Genomic DNA, 16586 nt, shown 5'->3' with positions numbered 1-16586 from the left:
CAAGGACTGGTGGGAGAGGGGTTATGATTAGGAAAATGGAATAATAAAGGACATGTGAGAAGCAGAATAGCTAATTGTTTAAGGAATGAGAATTATCATGCAACAAAATTGCAAGGAAATGCTGTGTTACACCTTAGTGTGCAGCACATCACAGTAAACTGTTGCCCAAATGAACAACTCAGTGGGATCTAAGGAAGTTGGAATGTTCATTCAAATGGACAAGATGCTGGTGAGGAGTTAAGGAGGATTTTAAAGCAGCTCTTAAAAATCCATATTCCAGGAAACAAATCCAGTAGAGCATTAGGTCAAATAATGCAGTCTTTTTATCCTACATGTTATAGCCTACAGGAATTCTTGCTTCAAGTCCTGTGAGCTCCTCTTCAGCCACTCTTATGTTAGGACAATTACCAGCTGGGGTTTGGTTTTCAATCTGGATATGGATTTAATATGCAAAGCTGTTGCAATGTGCTCATTAATTCTGTTCAGGGATAACAGTGTTTGCCTTGTTTCTAGTCAGCTCTGTGCAGTGCCAGTGAGCTGTCACTGCATTTCCTCATATTTGAAAACAAATGGGTTTGCTTTTGTAATTATGAGAGACACATTGGTTTTCTGATTGTTTTGATTGTTTTAAAGAAACATTTTCATATTTTAAATGAATTGATATGTAATTAGTCAATTTAAATGAAATCAGTTGATTTTCTAGAAGTGAAATAAATATAACCTCTAACAAAGCTGTCAGGTGAAAAAATATCTAGGCTGGCTTAACCATGAGTGGTTATCAGTTGTGCCAGTTTAGGGGAAGTATTTTCCCCTGGAAGAGGCCATTTCTATCCAGTGCAGAGTGATTTGATGTGTTTTTTGAGTTCTCATGTCCCAGTCACTGTCAAAACTAAAGTTGTTTACTCATAAATAAAATCATCTAGTCATTAATTTCAAAGTCATTGGAAAAGACTCCTGTCTTTTAACCATTGGGGGAGGGGGAAGTTATTGTTGTGAACCTTCAACAGAATGAAAATTGGTTTTAAGTTCTGCTTTGTATTGCTATTTTAGGAGGTTTTGAACTGTTACCAAAGCCATTTTGGTTTACATCATCTTCTCTGTAAGCTGATAGGGTGACATCCTTAATTTTAACAGATAATTGAAGTTATTGTAAAAGAAAAAAAAAACAGGTAATTGCTGACATAAGTGTAAAATTATTCTTTGTCTTAGATCCCAACTTTGTTCGGACTTTTCTCACAACATATAGATCCTTCTGTAGACCTCAAGAGTTGCTGAGTTTGCTAATAGAAAGGTATGCCACTGTTAAAAATACTGTTCTTATGAAGTGCATTTTTGTTTTCTTTTTACTTGGAGTGTGTAAGATTCTGGCTTTCCAGTTGGTTTTGAGTCACTTCAAACACCTTTTTAAAAAGTTGTCCAATTCAAGGATTGCCAGTAAAATGTACAAGTTTATATCCAGAAGCTTGTGCCCAAGACTGGTGTAACAGAGGCCTAGTGCTTACACCCATCTTCTGTGCTAGGTTTGAAATTCCAGAGCCTGAGCCCACGGAAGCCGACCGCATTGCCATGGAGAACGGAGACCAGCCCCTCAGTGCAGAGCTGAAAAGGTTCAGGAAAGAATACATTCAACCTGTGCAGCTGAGGTGAGCGCTGCATCCCTGGGAGCCACCCTGAATTCCTTCTGGAGTGCCACCTGTTGGCTGCCCTGGCTCCTGGTGCTGCCAGTGGCGTTTCTTGCAGCTGCTTTGACAGGGAAGACAGACTGACTCTGGAGTGATTCTTTATTCTTTGCTCTTGCAGAGTATTAAATGTGTGTCGACACTGGGTTGAGCACCACTTCTACGACTTTGAAAGAGATGCTGACCTTCTGAAACGTTTGGAGGAGTTCATTGGAACAGTAAGAGGTATTTACAGTTCCTTAAGTGCTGACATTTATCCTAAAGCATCCCATTTCAGAGATACAGAGTGTGATCAATTTTGCTTTCAGGAAAAACAGGACATTATTAAATACTTATTAAATAATAAACACTATTATTATTAAATACTTATTAAATACTTCATAAAGAGTGTGAAATAGACTTTCATTAAGCCCACACACACACTATTATTCAAAATCTGGCTCTTGTTCAGAATAATTATTGTTATTTACATAAACTGAGTTTTGTTGAAGAGGGACTGGAATTAAATTTACATAATATTAAATATCTTGATTACATAAATGAGTTTTGCTGTAGAGGGGCTGAAATAATGAAAAATAATAAGAACTGAGTCATAATCAGGACAGAATAATTGCTTTGATTGTCATTTTAAACTTTACACAGGGGTAATTTTTGTAAAGTTGGATGGTGGAAACCATTAATTCTTTGAAACAAGAGTTTCCAGCTACTTCACAGTGCATATTAGAACTGTAGAACACCTTGCTGTTGTGATTGTATAGACTTTTTCTGTTTCCTTTTAAATAAAGCCAAGACAGACACAGGAGCAATTTGTAGGAAAAGACTGTGTCAGAGAAGCACTTAGTGGTTATTTAGCCACTAAAACGAGGGGAGAATGAGGCAGCTAATTCAGTGGGTGTTACTGGTAAATTTTCAATGGACTGGTGCATGAAATTCTTATGATGCAGAGCTAAAAAGGCTTTTGGCCTTTCAATTTTATTCTCAACTTTGATGGCAAATGCAGTACAGGAAGAAGCTTCTCCCTGTTTGTTATTTTGACTTTCTAGGTTATCTGAGGTAATCACATGCTTTTGCCCAAACTAGAAAGTTCAAGGTGTTTGCAGAAGTGCATTTTGGGCAAAACAAGGTTTGTTCTCAAAAACTCACTGTAAACTCAGAAAAGAAAGAAAAGCACCTAAATCAGGGCAGGAGTCTAATTTGGGTGTTCTCATTTGTGCTTGGGCAAAGTCGTGCTCAGCATTGGCTGTTGAGGAATTCTTTCTGTCTTTGAATAGTTCTACATCTGTGTAGAGAATACCAATCCTAAGAATATATTATTGCTTTAATTTAGTAGGTTTTGGGGTTACTGATTACAGAATTATACTGATGTCTTAGGAAAAACAGTATTAACTAAATAGTCATTTTCTCTGTGTGCCAGGCAAAGCCATGAAGAAGTGGGTTGAATCCATCACAAAGATAATCAACAGGAAAAAGCAGGCACAAGCCATTGGGCCGAGCCACAACATCACTTTTGAGAGCCCCCCTCCAGCAATTGAGTGGCACATCAGCAAACCAGGCCACACAGAGACTTTTGACTTGCTCACTCTGCATCCCATAGAAATCGCTCGGCAGCTCACTTTGCTGGAGTCAGATTTTTACAGGTAACTTTCCTCCCCTGAGAAACACGTGGCACAAACCAAAATATTCTCCATGCCTGAAATTGTTTCTGTGGGCCTCTGATGTGAAGCCCCACAGAAATTAAGGGACTTACCAGTGGTGTGTATTAATTTCCATTTTTCAGAGGAAGCTCTTTTAAATACAATATTTGTTTTATCCTCCCCAGTCCCCAGTATGTGTGATTGTTGCATACTGTTAATTGTCTTGTGCTCCAGCTTTCTCTTGGTATTTTCTGAGTAGATCAAACTTTGAAAAGTATGAACAGTTATTAAATCAGTTTTCTTCACATCCTGCTTTGTGTAACAAATTAAGGAATGTGTCAGATCTCATCAGCTAAGATGATTTTTAGCCTGAAATTATTCAGGCTTTGGAAGCTCACATTTTGTTATGGTGAATGAATGAAATGGAGATTTCATTCTTCATTTAGATGAACAGAGGTGGTTAAGAGTGACATACATTAAGAAATATCTACAGTCTAAAAAAGAAGCGTAGAAATATCATTTAGTCACGAGGGCAGCCTAACATTGTAGAAGGAATACCTTAAGAATTTATTTCTAAATATGAATTCCAAATTCATTCAAAATCAAGAGGGTTTGGAAAAATAATACCTTCCTGCTTTTAGTTACATTTTTTGATAAAACATCTACTTTTCCAGAGCTGTGCAGCCATCAGAACTAGTTGGAAGTGTGTGGACAAAGGAAGATAAAGAAATTAATTCTCCCAACCTTCTCAAAATGATAAGGCATACAACTAACCTAACTCTGTGGTTTGAAAAGTAAGTGACTTTCCTGAATCTGCACCTATTCCATATTGGGACATTTACAGACCATTCACAAGTATACTGTGAAAAATTCTCTTCTAGGAGAATTCCTGTTTTGGTGTTTAGATGCTAAAACTGGTCCCTGTGAGAAATTTAACATAGTGGTCTCAAGCTTTGTATTCTTAGAATATTTTCACATCTCCAAGACATTTTCAGAACTACCTCAAGTAATTTGATAAAATCGTATTTGTTTGTGTTACAAGTTAATATTTGACTTAGGAAACCTCATCAGTGCTTTAATACAAACCCCAATGTTCTTGTGTATTTAGATGCATTGTAGAAACAGAAAACCTAGAGGAGAGAGTAATTGTAGTGAGCCGGATAATTGAGATCCTGCAAGTTTTTCAAGAGCTAAACAACTTTAATGGCGTCCTAGAGATTGTCAGTGCTATGAACTCTGCAGCAGTTTATAGGCTGGATCACACATTTGAGGTACAGTGAAATATTTTCCTCTTTTGCTATGGCAGTGTCATGCAGGGTACCTTGGCTGCACTAAAAGCCTGGCTTGTCAGTAGGCATTTGCTTCCAAGGAGAAAGGAAAGTAAATCCCCCAAGAAATGAATCAACCATGGTGTAAGAGAGAGGGTTTTTCCTTGGTTTCAGAAGCAAGAAATCCATCCCCACTTAAGAAAGGTGTCTCAGGATGGTGGGGCAGTGTCCTCATGGTCCCTAATTCAAGTGCCAGTGGGAGACTGTTACTCTCAGTAGTATTGCTGGGCCATGCCTTTATCTTCTCTTTCCAAATCACCTGTTTGATTTCTCTTTTAAGCAAATTCCAAGTCGCCAGAAGAAGATCTTAGAAGAAGCTTATGAGCTGAGTGAGGACCATTATAAGAAATACTTGGCAAAACTCAGGTCCATTAATCCTCCTTGTGTGCCTTTTTTTGGTGAGTACCTGTGGTTTGGATGAACCATGTCCCACATTAACATTTGGAAATTATTGAGCTAAGGGACTAAACAGAGTATGAACAATAGAGAGAAAAGTCCATTTTAACAGGACAGGTGGGTTGGAATTTCAGGTGCCCAGACATGAATATATGAAAAAACCCTAAAGTGACTACTCATGGAAGATATTATTTGCAGTAAAAATAAGTATGTCTGCAATATCCTATTTTATGCAATATCCATATTTGCTGATTTTTACTTTGAGTGTGGTTTGAACTGTTACAACCAGATATACTCTCAATACAAGGTGGTCTCATTAGAAATATTATTGCCATTGACTGGGAGAAAAAGAAAGATCCTCTTCCTCATCAGGTGTTCCAAGAAATACAGCTAGAGTCTCATTTCTATTAAAAAGTCTTATTTCTGTAGAAACAGAGTTTGGAAAGCAAAATCCTCTTTATCATCAGATTTAACAGTTCTTCTTTGAAGTGGATTGCTGACATTTAGCAGATTGTGATGCTAAGCACATGTCACTCCTTTTCTTAAGCATCCACTTAAATGTTTGCTACTGATCAGTTCCAAGTCTGGACAGTGCACTTGTCCAACATAGGCTTCAAGCCAAAACTGGAAGAAAATAGTGTTGATGGCTTTTTTGGCCTTTTACAGATTGGGGAAAGATATACTCCAGAACTCTGCAAAGAAAGATAAGATCAGCTAAGAAACCTTCTGTCCTGCTTCAGAGATGGGTAGAGGTTAGCAGGATCACATGTGAATAGCTTCAGTTATTTCTGTCAGGTCATAATGACAATTCCAGACACATGATCTGTGAAGTGGAGAGCACTTTTTACTTATTAATCTTCAAATTATTTGATGCAATTATGAAGCCAGGATAATAATTTTTGAACTTTAGCTGGAGTGTCTAATGGAGGAGTTAAGAGAAAGCACTCCTGTTCAGTGTCCTCTTTTAGTGTTCAGTTGTATGAGCTTCCTAAACCACAGAAAGATGCACAGACTTTGGGACATTGATGCAACAAGGCATGTTAAAATACTTAAATTGTTGCCCTTCTTGGAAGGTCAGGTGCAATTCTCTTGTTGACCCTAACTAAGGGTTTTCTAAATAATTGCAGTGCACAAATTAGATTTTTTAAGAAGTCCTTGTATTCCAGTCATAACTTCCTCCTTGTTTTGTACTCTCTGTTGAAAACCTCTTCTGTTGCTGTTTAGGGATTTACTTAACCAACATTTTGAAAACAGAAGAAGGCAATCCTGAATTTCTCAAGCGCCATGGGAAAGACCTTATCAACTTCAGCAAGAGAAGGAAGGTAGCTGAGATAACAGGGGAGATCCAGCAGTATCAGAACCAGCCATATTGTTTAAGAGTGGAATTTGACATCAGGGTAAGTGACACAATTTCCTTCTGCGGTGATTCTATCAGCTCAAACCATAAGGACAGACTGAATTCACACAGATTCAGTCTGACTGGATCAGAGATGAGCAGAGGACCTGTCATAAAACCTCTCTTGGGTCTCAGTGTAAGAAAAGGCAGAAAGCTCAATGCTTGCAGTTTCTTGGGTTTATTTCATTTTTTCTCAGCTGTTGGGACATTGGTAGATCTTCTTATTGATCAGTGTTAGACAGGAGCTGAAACTGGCAGATTCTCATTGTCCTTCATTCAGTTGCAATTATTTGTCCAGTGAGCCCAGTTGTCTTTTCCTCCTCTGTTACACTGCCTTTGTGTTCCATGTTTACCTGATAGCACTGTGTTTACATCATGTGTTGATGGAGGTGATACTCACGTCTTTCTTCCTCCTGATGCTTGTTTTCCTTGGTCTGAGGTGTTGTCTAAGCAGTGTCCTCTCTGGTTGCTTTTCTTTCTTCCCTTTTTCTTTTTTTTTTTTACCATCTTTTGAGATGTGTGCTTTCAGAGAGTCACAGGACAGGTTATCTTAAGAGATTCTGCAAGGGTTTTGTTTGATTTGTTCTCCTCAGGCTTTCACAGAATGCACTGTGGGAGCAGTCTTCCCTGCATCAGTGTAAAGATGGATTGTTTGCAGCTTTTTCTGGAAGTGTTTGGGCAAACCTGGTTTGACTTTGCACTGCAGAAAGCATTTAGGGTACTTGCACAGCTGGTTTTCAGGCCAAGCATAGCAATAGCAGTGTCCAGAAAAGGCCTGGTGACAAGAAGATTTAATGGCTTAAGTCTGTCATTACCTCTGGCTCCAGCATTCTCTCTCTTCTCTTGAACAGCTGGGATCATTTGTGCTGTAGGAACAAGCAGTATTAAAAAGCATCTTAGCTGACAAGTTGTCTGCCTTCTTGTATTGCAGAGATTTTTTGAAAACCTGAATCCAATGGGAAACAGCGTGGAGACAGAATTTACAGATTATCTCTTCAACAAGTCACTGGAGATAGAGCCACGAAATGTCAAGCCTCCTCCAAGATTTGTTAGTATTCCATTTTTGCATTTATTTTTCAAAAAGTGCTTACATTTGTCTTTCATAGATGGCAGAAGTCATTTCAGATCTCTGACTTCATAACTACAAAGCTACATTTAGGTTATCCCACAGCCTTTTGACTTTGGTTGCTATTTTGTGTCATTTCAGCCCAAGAAGTACAGCTACCCTCTCAAGTCCCCGGGCGTTCGTCCCTCCAACCCAAGGCCGGGTACCATGAGGCATCCCACGCCCCTGCAGCAGGAGCCCAGGAAGATCAGCTACAGCCGCATCCCCGAGAGCGAGACCGAGGCGACGGCGTCGGCGCCCAACTCGCCGCGGACACCGCTGACGCCGCCGCCCGCCTCCGCCACCTCCAGCACCACCGACGCCTGCAGCGTCTTCGACTCGGACCCCTCCAGCCCCTTCCATACACGTAGGTGCCACACACAGCACGTGGTGTCAGGCAGGGGAAATCAGGTTTAGCCTTCTCGAGTGACTGTAAAAATTATTGCTTTTGTCTGCTTCATCAAAAACCTTCAATACTTCTTACTTTTTCTTTAAGAAGTTTTTATTGTAAAGGAAAAACTGAACAAGATTAGATGTGTTACATAGGGGCTGTTACAAGTCTGTGGAGGATCTTCAAAACTGAAGGCAGAGGTAATCTCTAGGGCCCATATATGTCCCAAACGAACTTGTAGGATTTGGTGCCATATGTATATTTGTGAATATATTTGGTGAGTATCTGATGGTGAATGTTGAGAATAAAAAAATGATTTGTTTGTAGGTGCCTTATTCTGCTGCCTGCAACTCAGAACTGAGTTCAGTGTACATGGATGGTTTTCCTGCAGAACTTAAAATCAGTATTTGCTTGCTTTAAATTCACCAGGACCTATCCACACCTCTTTTTCTTCTGTCTTTCCTGACATAAAAGGAAGCTCATATTTTATGGTGTGCCCTCAGTATTTAATAATGGATATAGGCTCCTTTCACATACAAGGGTTTTCAGAGGTTACTCCTGTGTTCAGCTGGTTGCCACAAGGAGGTGAAATGACTTCCTAAAGGCAAAAGTTCCTTGGCAGAGCTGTACCATTGCTGAGTGTCCAAGCCAGGTCTTTGGAAAGCCTCTGGAGAAAGGATTTCTTTGTTGTTGGTCCATTGACTGCAGGTTCAGAATATTATTTTAGTGTTGTTGTGACTTAAGAACAAGTTTGTGGTGTGGTTTTGGTCTCAAGGATTACTTAAGAAAGTTCAGGAGCTGATGGCCACAGAGATCTCTGCAGTTCAGAAAAGCAGTTTTTGTGGCACCTGCAAGTTAGAGGCTTATTTCATTGTCATTATTTGCCACTTCCTTGATTCATTATGCTTTTTATGAGCAATTGCTTTATTATTTATGGCACCTCTATTGGCAGCAATTTTGAGCCAAAAGTTCATAATTATCAATGGTTCTTTTTAATGTCCCTTAGGATCTGCTTCTGTGTCATCCATAAACTTTACCAAAACTTCAGATGATGCTCCTGTCCCTCCTCCTGTTCCTCCACGAAGAAGACCAGAATCTGCCCCAGCTGAATCCTCCCCATCAAAAGTAAGTAAGCAGAAAAAATGTCATTTGTTTTTCAGGGAGAAAAGGGAAGGGTATGATAGAAAAGTAACTCTCAAAGACAGTACATTTATTTTTTGAAGAACTTTATGTGAAAGAGTAAGCAGCCATGTATTTCAGGCCTTCACAGCTCTACCTCACTATGTCTTGATCTCAAGCAAATGAAAATATATGGGACCTAAATTTTGGGTTAGAAATGTCTCATCTACTGATGTGCTGTGCTCAGGCCCCTTGCATTGCCTGTGAGAACTTGAGGCTTCAGGCAGGTGTTTCCATCTGGGATTAATTGTTTCAGAGTATTGATTTAGGAAATATGAATAAGAGTAAGAACTGATGAACAGTAATGATGGAAAGTGCTGTACACAACTCAGTCCTCTGGAAAGTTTCACCAGAATATTTGATCCTGATGCTGTGGTGCTTGAGTGCTTGCTTATCCATCCTGTCTGCCTGCCTGCTTAAGCCATTGCTACATTTGCCTTTTGCATTTGTCTGGCAACTGGGATCTGATCCAGCCTTTGTTGCAGACACTGTCAAATTTCACCTGATTTCAGTGGAAGCTTGTTTGTGAATTCAGATTTAAAAATCCCACTCAAAATTACTTCAGAGCAGATATGTCTTTGAAGAGAGCTTTTAAGTGGCTCTTCAGCAGTTATTTTCAGACTACAGGCAACTGTTTTGCCAGTCAGCAGAACTTGACACATCACCAAAATGTATCTGAAATCCTACCAAAATGTATTTGAAAACATTGTGTACGTGATACGGTGTTGGAGATATCCTATCACTGTTGTCTGCAACTTGGGAACTGTTCACTTCCATAATTCTGACAACTTAACTCCATCTTCTGAGCATAGTTTATTTTTTTTCCTTGTTCATTGTTCATCAGCCTCTCCCTTTTTCTAGTTTTTTTGAAGAAATTCCTGGTGTGTTAACCCATTCCAAGTGCTTTTTACTGGGGAGGTGGTGGAAGATATCCAAACCTCCCCAGCAAGCAGACCTGGAACTAGCATGGAAATTATTCCTTTGGCCATTCTTTGCCTTGCCCTTGTCCCTCTCTGTGCATCTTCATTCCATCCATCCTTGGCTGTTCACTCATGTGCTGCTGCAGCCCGGCTAAGAGCAATCTGCAGTGCAGGACAGGGCTTCTGTTTGACAGCAGGGTCCTGTGCTTTGCTGCCACTCTGAAGTTTTACTGACTGAAGTGTTTGTGTACCTCAGATCACTTCTGCACACCTGGACAACCCACCAGCCATCCCTCCTAGGCAACCCACCTCTAAAGTGTATTCTCCAAGGTACTCTGTGCCTGATCGGACCTGCATCTCTGATTCCTGTGTTACCCCTGCCAACCCCCCCGAGTTACCGCCACGGGAACCTGTGCGAACTCCGGATGTTTTCTCTAGCTCACCACTACACCTCCAGCCTCCGCCCCTGGGCAGAAAAAGCGAACTTGGTAACACCTTCTTCCCAAACAGCCCCTCTCCCTTCACGCCCCCTCCCCCCCAGACACCTTCTCCACATGTAGCACGGAGGCACCTGCCGTCGCCGCCTTTGATACCGCAGGATGTGGACCTCCCTTCTGTTGCTGGACCACCCATTCCTCCACGACAAAGCACTTCTCAACATATCCCAAAGCTTCCTCCAAAAACTTACAAAAGGGAGCACACGCACCCCTCGATGCATCGGGATGGGCCGCCCTTGCTGGAGAACGCCCCCTCCTCCTGAACTGTCCCTCGCGCTGGGAGTCGCATTTTCCTGGTGCTATGTCTGTTGCTGGCAATGGATGCACTGAACCTGGTGGTGTCAAGGAGTTGGGACGTGGATGCCAAACACTAAGAACTCTCCAATGCGTTGGAAATGTCGTGTACAGAAATGGAACTGCGAAAACAGACTTTCTAGTGGAAAACCCGGTTAACTTGCTATTCTTGTTTTAGTATGCAGGACTTTGTTCTAAAGTTATTGGACAGCTGATTGTACCAGAAAACAGTCTGGAGAGACTTCTTTGGCCAATGAGCAGAGACTGTGTTTGTGTAATGATCAATAATGTCCAGTACAGGAAGGAAAAACAGTCTTGTATCCATCAGTTCCATACAGTGGCACAGTTTTCGGAATGAAAACATTATGCACTTTTTTTAAATCTCAAACAGGGAACTTTATATCCTTCTTAATTTTCCTTTGCTTTACTTACTCCCTGCTTTAAAATACCTTCCTAAAATTATGAGAAGGACTGTGAGGAAGATCTGTGGTACCTAACCGAGCTAGAATTAAGGCAAAGCACTGTATTGCGGTCCTGTTTACAAGTTGTTACAATGAGTAGTAGGGGGTACCTAGGCTTCACCAAAGAGGTACTTTATTATTATTTTCTGAAATACTGTGGTGCCAGTTCAAAAATAAATTTTTGCCAGGAAGCATAATGTCTAATTATTGCTTTCTTTAGATAGAGCTGATGAAAGTCTTACATCATTAAGGTGACAGCAGATTTTTTTTTTAAAAGCAGCACTATCATCTGAAGCAAATATACTACATTTAGAAGACTGTTAATCTCTGCTAGGTTATGTCATGTTCTTTTTAAGGTTTACTGATAATCCATTTCATGGCTAGTAGCTATTCTTTTTCAGTCATGCCATGAAAACAGTCACTTGTCAACTTCCATAGCTATTGTCATGTTTTACTAACAATAGATTAATCAGCATACATAGGATTGCCTTGCAGTTGCATAAATCGTGTGTATATAGTGAATGTTGCATAAATATACTTGCAGATTGTTTTTAATTTAATTGAAATAAAGATAAAGATATGTTTGGCTGACATACGTTAAATTATTAATGGACAAATGTTCAACTTAGTTTTTCAGTTAAGCACTGAGGGGGATAAAAGCCGATCTTGTGGTACGTATTTTTCCTAATTCAGTGTATGTATTTTAGTAATGAGAGACTAAAGAGGTGTTTCTGGCATGTTACAAATAATAATTCAGTAATATTTTGAGAGGCTGGGTTACTCCCAAAGTGAATTATTATACCTTATGAAATGTTTCCCACGTCCTGTATGACACGTTAGAAAAATCAAACTTCTATTAGTCTTTACAGTGGCTTTTTCTGTCCAAAACACACATGACAGAACAGGTGTGCTGTAAGTATTCTGACATGGTTTATCCATAAATCTGCATGCTGCTCTTCGACTCCAGACCAGACTGGGACAGTAATGGATGGCAGTTGTTGAAGAAAAGGAGCTCTGTAATGTCCTACAGTAGGTATGTGAAGCATCAAGTGTCTCATCTTCAGTTCACAGGGCTCATGGGGCAAGTAAAATTCCCTCACATATCCTCTTTGGAAGAAGAACACATCTCAGGATCTTGGAAAGCTGAGTCTCTTACAGATAATGTCAGTTGAATGATGCCAGAAATTTCCTTTTTTAATGCTGTCAGCAGTGCCATTGATCAGGCCCTTTGGTCCTTTGGTGTGGTTCATTACACTGGGAAAGCATTTCATCAACAGGAATGGCAGTTTTCACCAAAGTCAGATCTTGAAATTGTCAGTTGTATTCCTTCTTAGATGTCTTTAACAATGTTGTTTTGAAACATTTTTTTTCTGATAAAAGAAAAAGTGAAGATCTCAAAACCTTGGCTTCAGAAAACAACATTATATGGGAGCTTTATAAAAACTGTCCAGCCTCAGGAGGTGTAGTTTGGGTTATGGATTCTTTGGATAAAAACACTATGATGAGCATACTGTTGGCAGTGTTACCTAAATTATTAGTTCCTCGGTGGGTTACCAGGAAAACTCCATAATTTGAGACTTTCTGGTCTGTATTTCTTCTTCAGCACATTTTTGTCGGTGCTGGTGTGCACCAAGGCAGAGCAGGCCACCCAGTGGTCAGGGTGCTCAGTCAGGAGGGTTTCTTGCATGGCTCCCACTAATCAGCAGATTTCTTAAATATCAGTAGGTTTCTGCTTTCCTTTGTGAAATGGGGAATGCTGCTCCCTGTTTGTGGTGTAGGATAAAAGTGCTTTCCTGGTGAGATACTTGGACAACAGGTGACAATGGCCATCATGCTAGAACCTAAAGTAAACATTCTTTGGAGCCCAGGGGTCAGTCACAGTGCACAAATCATGGTGTTGACTCAGCTGTAAACAGGAAGGACAGGGTCAGAATCAAACCTGTAGCATTTAGGAGTTGACTACAACTGCTAAGTCACTGGTTTGTGTCATGGCAGCTGTGTGTTATTAATTTCTGATCTGAGTGGCTTCTTGGATCATGTTTGCATTAGTGACAATACTTTTCACATAAAAATGAAACTATTTTAATTATGTTCTTTGTCTCCTTGGTAAAATAACCCTGATTTGGTCTGGTGTGGAGGCCTGGAGAGTTGCTGTATTACTGTAGAGAGCTGATATATGGCTAAAAGTCAGCCAGAACCACTCACTGCAAGCTATGTAGGCAGGGTTATGTAGCAGAACTGCATGGGTTTATAAGAAAGTTGGGGACACCCTTTTTTTGGCAGGGCCTCTTGCAATAGGACAGAGAGTAATGGCTTTAAACTAAAGGAGGGTAGATTTAGACAAAGTATGAGGAAGTTTTTTACAGTGGGTGTGGTGAACCACTGGAACAGGTAGCCCGGAGGTTGAAGATGCCCCATCCCTGGCAACATTCAGGATCAGGCTGGGAGAGCTCTCAGCAGCCAGCTTTATGTAGGTGAAGATGTCCATGCTCATTGCAGGGGGTTGGACTAGATGGTCTTTTAAGGTTCTTTTCCAACCCAGACTGTTCCATGATTCTGTGGTGATTTTGCAGGTGCTGAGCATTTACCTCTGTCCAGCTGCTGTGTGGGAAGCCACTGTTGTGCTGCCTGGTGATCCCATGGTGACACGTTATTGTCGTGGCATTCAGCAGCCCCTGCAGCAAACTTGTCTAATGGGGAATGTCGTCCTCCTTCAGGGGGACATGGAAGCACCCCTGGAGTGCTCCATCCTCAAGAAGCCATTTCCAGTGTGGGCTAACCTTCTGCTCTAATACATGCCTCTCTTAAATCAGGGAGGGAGAGTTCTGTCTCAGTAAGAGCAGGCTAATACACTGGATTTTAGATCCTTCATGTTTCAGAGTGACATCATGGGATTATTTATAATTTTTCTTTCTTGTGTGTTTTAAGTTAGATTTTCCCAGTGATATCACTGGAGGTACCACTGTTGAACATAGTAGATTATTTTGCTTCATTGAATTGTCATTTCTAAATCCATACAGTGCATAGGTGAAGGCTTTCTTTGGGAGACAAACCTGTGGCCTGATACAGGTGTAAAGACAAAAATGCTCTTAACTTATTTTGTAAATCCCATTCCTTATTTTCTATTTAAAAAAAAAACAAACCGCCCTTAAATACATTTTTCTGCACACTGAGAGCAAATTTACTTTCTGTATTCAGTGGAAAATAGTGCATTATGAGGGAAATGAAGTAAAGAGTAAGGGGTTTTTTCTTATTTTCTAGCCAGCAAGTGTGAAATCCTGTACTGGGTGGCTGAAAAGTTGAAAGGGAGAAATAAAATAAAAACCCTTTTGCCAGATGTATGACAATTTAGCTGCCAAATGTGGAGAACATATGTAATATTTTTAAAAAGAAGGTAACCAAAGGTAGGTGATCAAGGGCACATGTTATTGGAATTGCTTTGGACAAGCTTGTTGCATCTGTTTCAGAGTAAACCTTTTTTTGTTTTGAGTCTAGGATGGCTGACTTAAACAGGGAGTGTAGCTATGGAGAGGTGTGGTCTAGAGGAGTCTTTAGGAGATGAAGATGTGTCACAGTGAGCTACACCAACAACAGGATCTTGACCAGAAGCCTTGAGAGTGAATCAGCTGGGATCTGAATAAGAGCCTTAGAACTTTGTGTAGGGAACAGTTTGCTTGCATGGCTGGACTTGCAGGGGTAGAGGATTGTGTAAGTAATGCTGCCTCAGAAAGGACCAGAGAAACACCTTAATGGATGCACCCTTCTGGCTGATTCAGTGCAAGAGGCAACAGCAGTATTTAAAGGCAAAGTTTATTTGGCAAAGGAAAAAAAAATAATCCAGAGCACACATGTACACTAAAGATGGATTTGAAATGGACCTTGTGACAGGTTGTGTGTGTGTGGTGCTGAGCATCATTCATTCATACTATTTACATTTGCAGCAGGTATAAGGACATCTCAAGTGGTAAGTATAGGCCTGGAAGTAAGAACTCATAGAGAATCAAAAAGAAATAACCATCAGTTCTGACTGTGCCTTAAATCACTAAAATAGAAGCTGAAATCCATATGCATTTTACAAGCAAGGGTCTGCCACTTTGGAAGGATTTCCTCACCCAGGAGATGTTAGCAGGTAGGGTTTTTTCCTTTGTCCTGTTTCTGTCCTGGTATTTTGCTTGGCAAATATGAAAAGCAGGTTTGTTTTGTGAGATTAAAGTGTCATTACATACTTGAGACCACAAAAATCAGAGCCCTTGACAGCATCAGTGCATTACAATGGACACTTGTCCATAGTGATACAGTTCTGATTCCATGGACAAACAAACAGTTCTGTCTGTGGCTGATTCCTGTGCAGAACAAACAGGCTTTGCTGATGCTTCAGTTACAAGTATCTGGCTCTTCCTGCATAATTTCTATCCTGGCCCTGCACAATCAGACTAAAAGCTGCCAACTCTTAGGAACTGTCTTTGTGAATCAGTGGCTGGTCAGCAGCCACTGGAAGCAGTCCTGACTAGAAAGGAACATGGAATTTGTAGTTTTATGAGGATGTGAGGGAAAGGGAAGGAGATGGAAGGGGATTTTTTTTTTGCCGTTAAAAGCCTTACATTAAAAAAAAAAATCTTCCCAGAGTAGTTTCCAAAAGCTACAGGAGGAAAGTAGGGTACTTCTTTCCTTTTTGTAAGGAGGAGAAGTGGATATTTGTTTCATTAAAATCTATGAGAGAGTGACCAGCTAAAACATTTTAATCTTTGGGGTTTTGCTTGGTCACATTCTTGAAATGTTGGGAAAACCTTGATTGCAGTAAAGGTTGGGTTTTGTCTGTCTGGATAGCCCTTTTCACACACACCCCTCTGCCTCCAGCAGAGGAGGAAAAGCAGGTGGTAGGTGCAGGTCAGTCAGCACTGGAGAGCTCTGGGCCCTGCATCTGCAGCAGGTATTGGCCACTGCATCCACGGACACCTGCTCTGGGCTCCCTGTCCTGCTGCCACAGCCAGGAGAGCCCTGCAGCATGGTGGGTGCTCTTCTCTTGGCCCCAAAACCGACCACCCTTGCGCTGATGCGGGGAGTCCCAAGCCCCCAGTCTCACAGGATTTCCCCCAAGGCATTGCTGTTGGCCCCATGGAGACAATTCACAACTTTTTCAGGTGAAGCTGTCCTTTGGACAGACCGGAGTCCCAGGTGTGTCAAAGCAAGCTGATAAAACCACAGGTGCTCTTGAAACTGCCCTCAGAAGGTCCCAGCTTCGGGTGGCACCAGAGCTCACCAGGACTGCACTGTAACCCACTGAGCCCGTGGTGCTGTCGCTGCTG

The 16586-nt window shown here is 41.0% G+C and overlaps 1 protein-coding gene across 2 annotated transcripts in view; it reads left to right on the top strand.

The window, feature by feature from the left end:
* The window catches only part of SOS1 (SOS Ras/Rac guanine nucleotide exchange factor 1), a 43268-nt gene extending 31395 nt beyond the window's left edge, over nucleotides 1-11873 (top strand). For both annotated transcript variants that reach the window (XM_064709317.1, XM_064709318.1), the window contains exons 11-22: nucleotides 1210-1291; nucleotides 1521-1643; nucleotides 1801-1904; nucleotides 3094-3316; nucleotides 3988-4107; nucleotides 4422-4584; nucleotides 4922-5039; nucleotides 6262-6434; nucleotides 7365-7481; nucleotides 7641-7905; nucleotides 8936-9054; nucleotides 10285-11873. In XM_064709317.1, the coding sequence (XP_064565387.1) occupies nucleotides 1210-1291; nucleotides 1521-1643; nucleotides 1801-1904; nucleotides 3094-3316; nucleotides 3988-4107; nucleotides 4422-4584; nucleotides 4922-5039; nucleotides 6262-6434; nucleotides 7365-7481; nucleotides 7641-7905; nucleotides 8936-9054; nucleotides 10285-10788 (2111 nt within the window). In that variant the 3' untranslated portion in view covers nucleotides 10789-11873. The remainder of the gene's footprint in view (nucleotides 1-1209; nucleotides 1292-1520; nucleotides 1644-1800; nucleotides 1905-3093; nucleotides 3317-3987; nucleotides 4108-4421; nucleotides 4585-4921; nucleotides 5040-6261; nucleotides 6435-7364; nucleotides 7482-7640; nucleotides 7906-8935; nucleotides 9055-10284) is intronic.
* The last annotated feature ends 4713 nt before the right edge of the window (nucleotides 11874-16586 follow it).

Source organism: Zonotrichia leucophrys, chromosome 3 (genome assembly GCF_028769735.1).
Source record: "Zonotrichia leucophrys gambelii isolate GWCS_2022_RI chromosome 3, RI_Zleu_2.0, whole genome shotgun sequence".
NCBI lineage: Eukaryota > Metazoa > Chordata > Aves > Passeriformes > Passerellidae > Zonotrichia > Zonotrichia leucophrys.
Note: the sequence above shows the minus strand (reverse complement) of the source record. Positions and strands in the feature narration are given on the sequence as shown.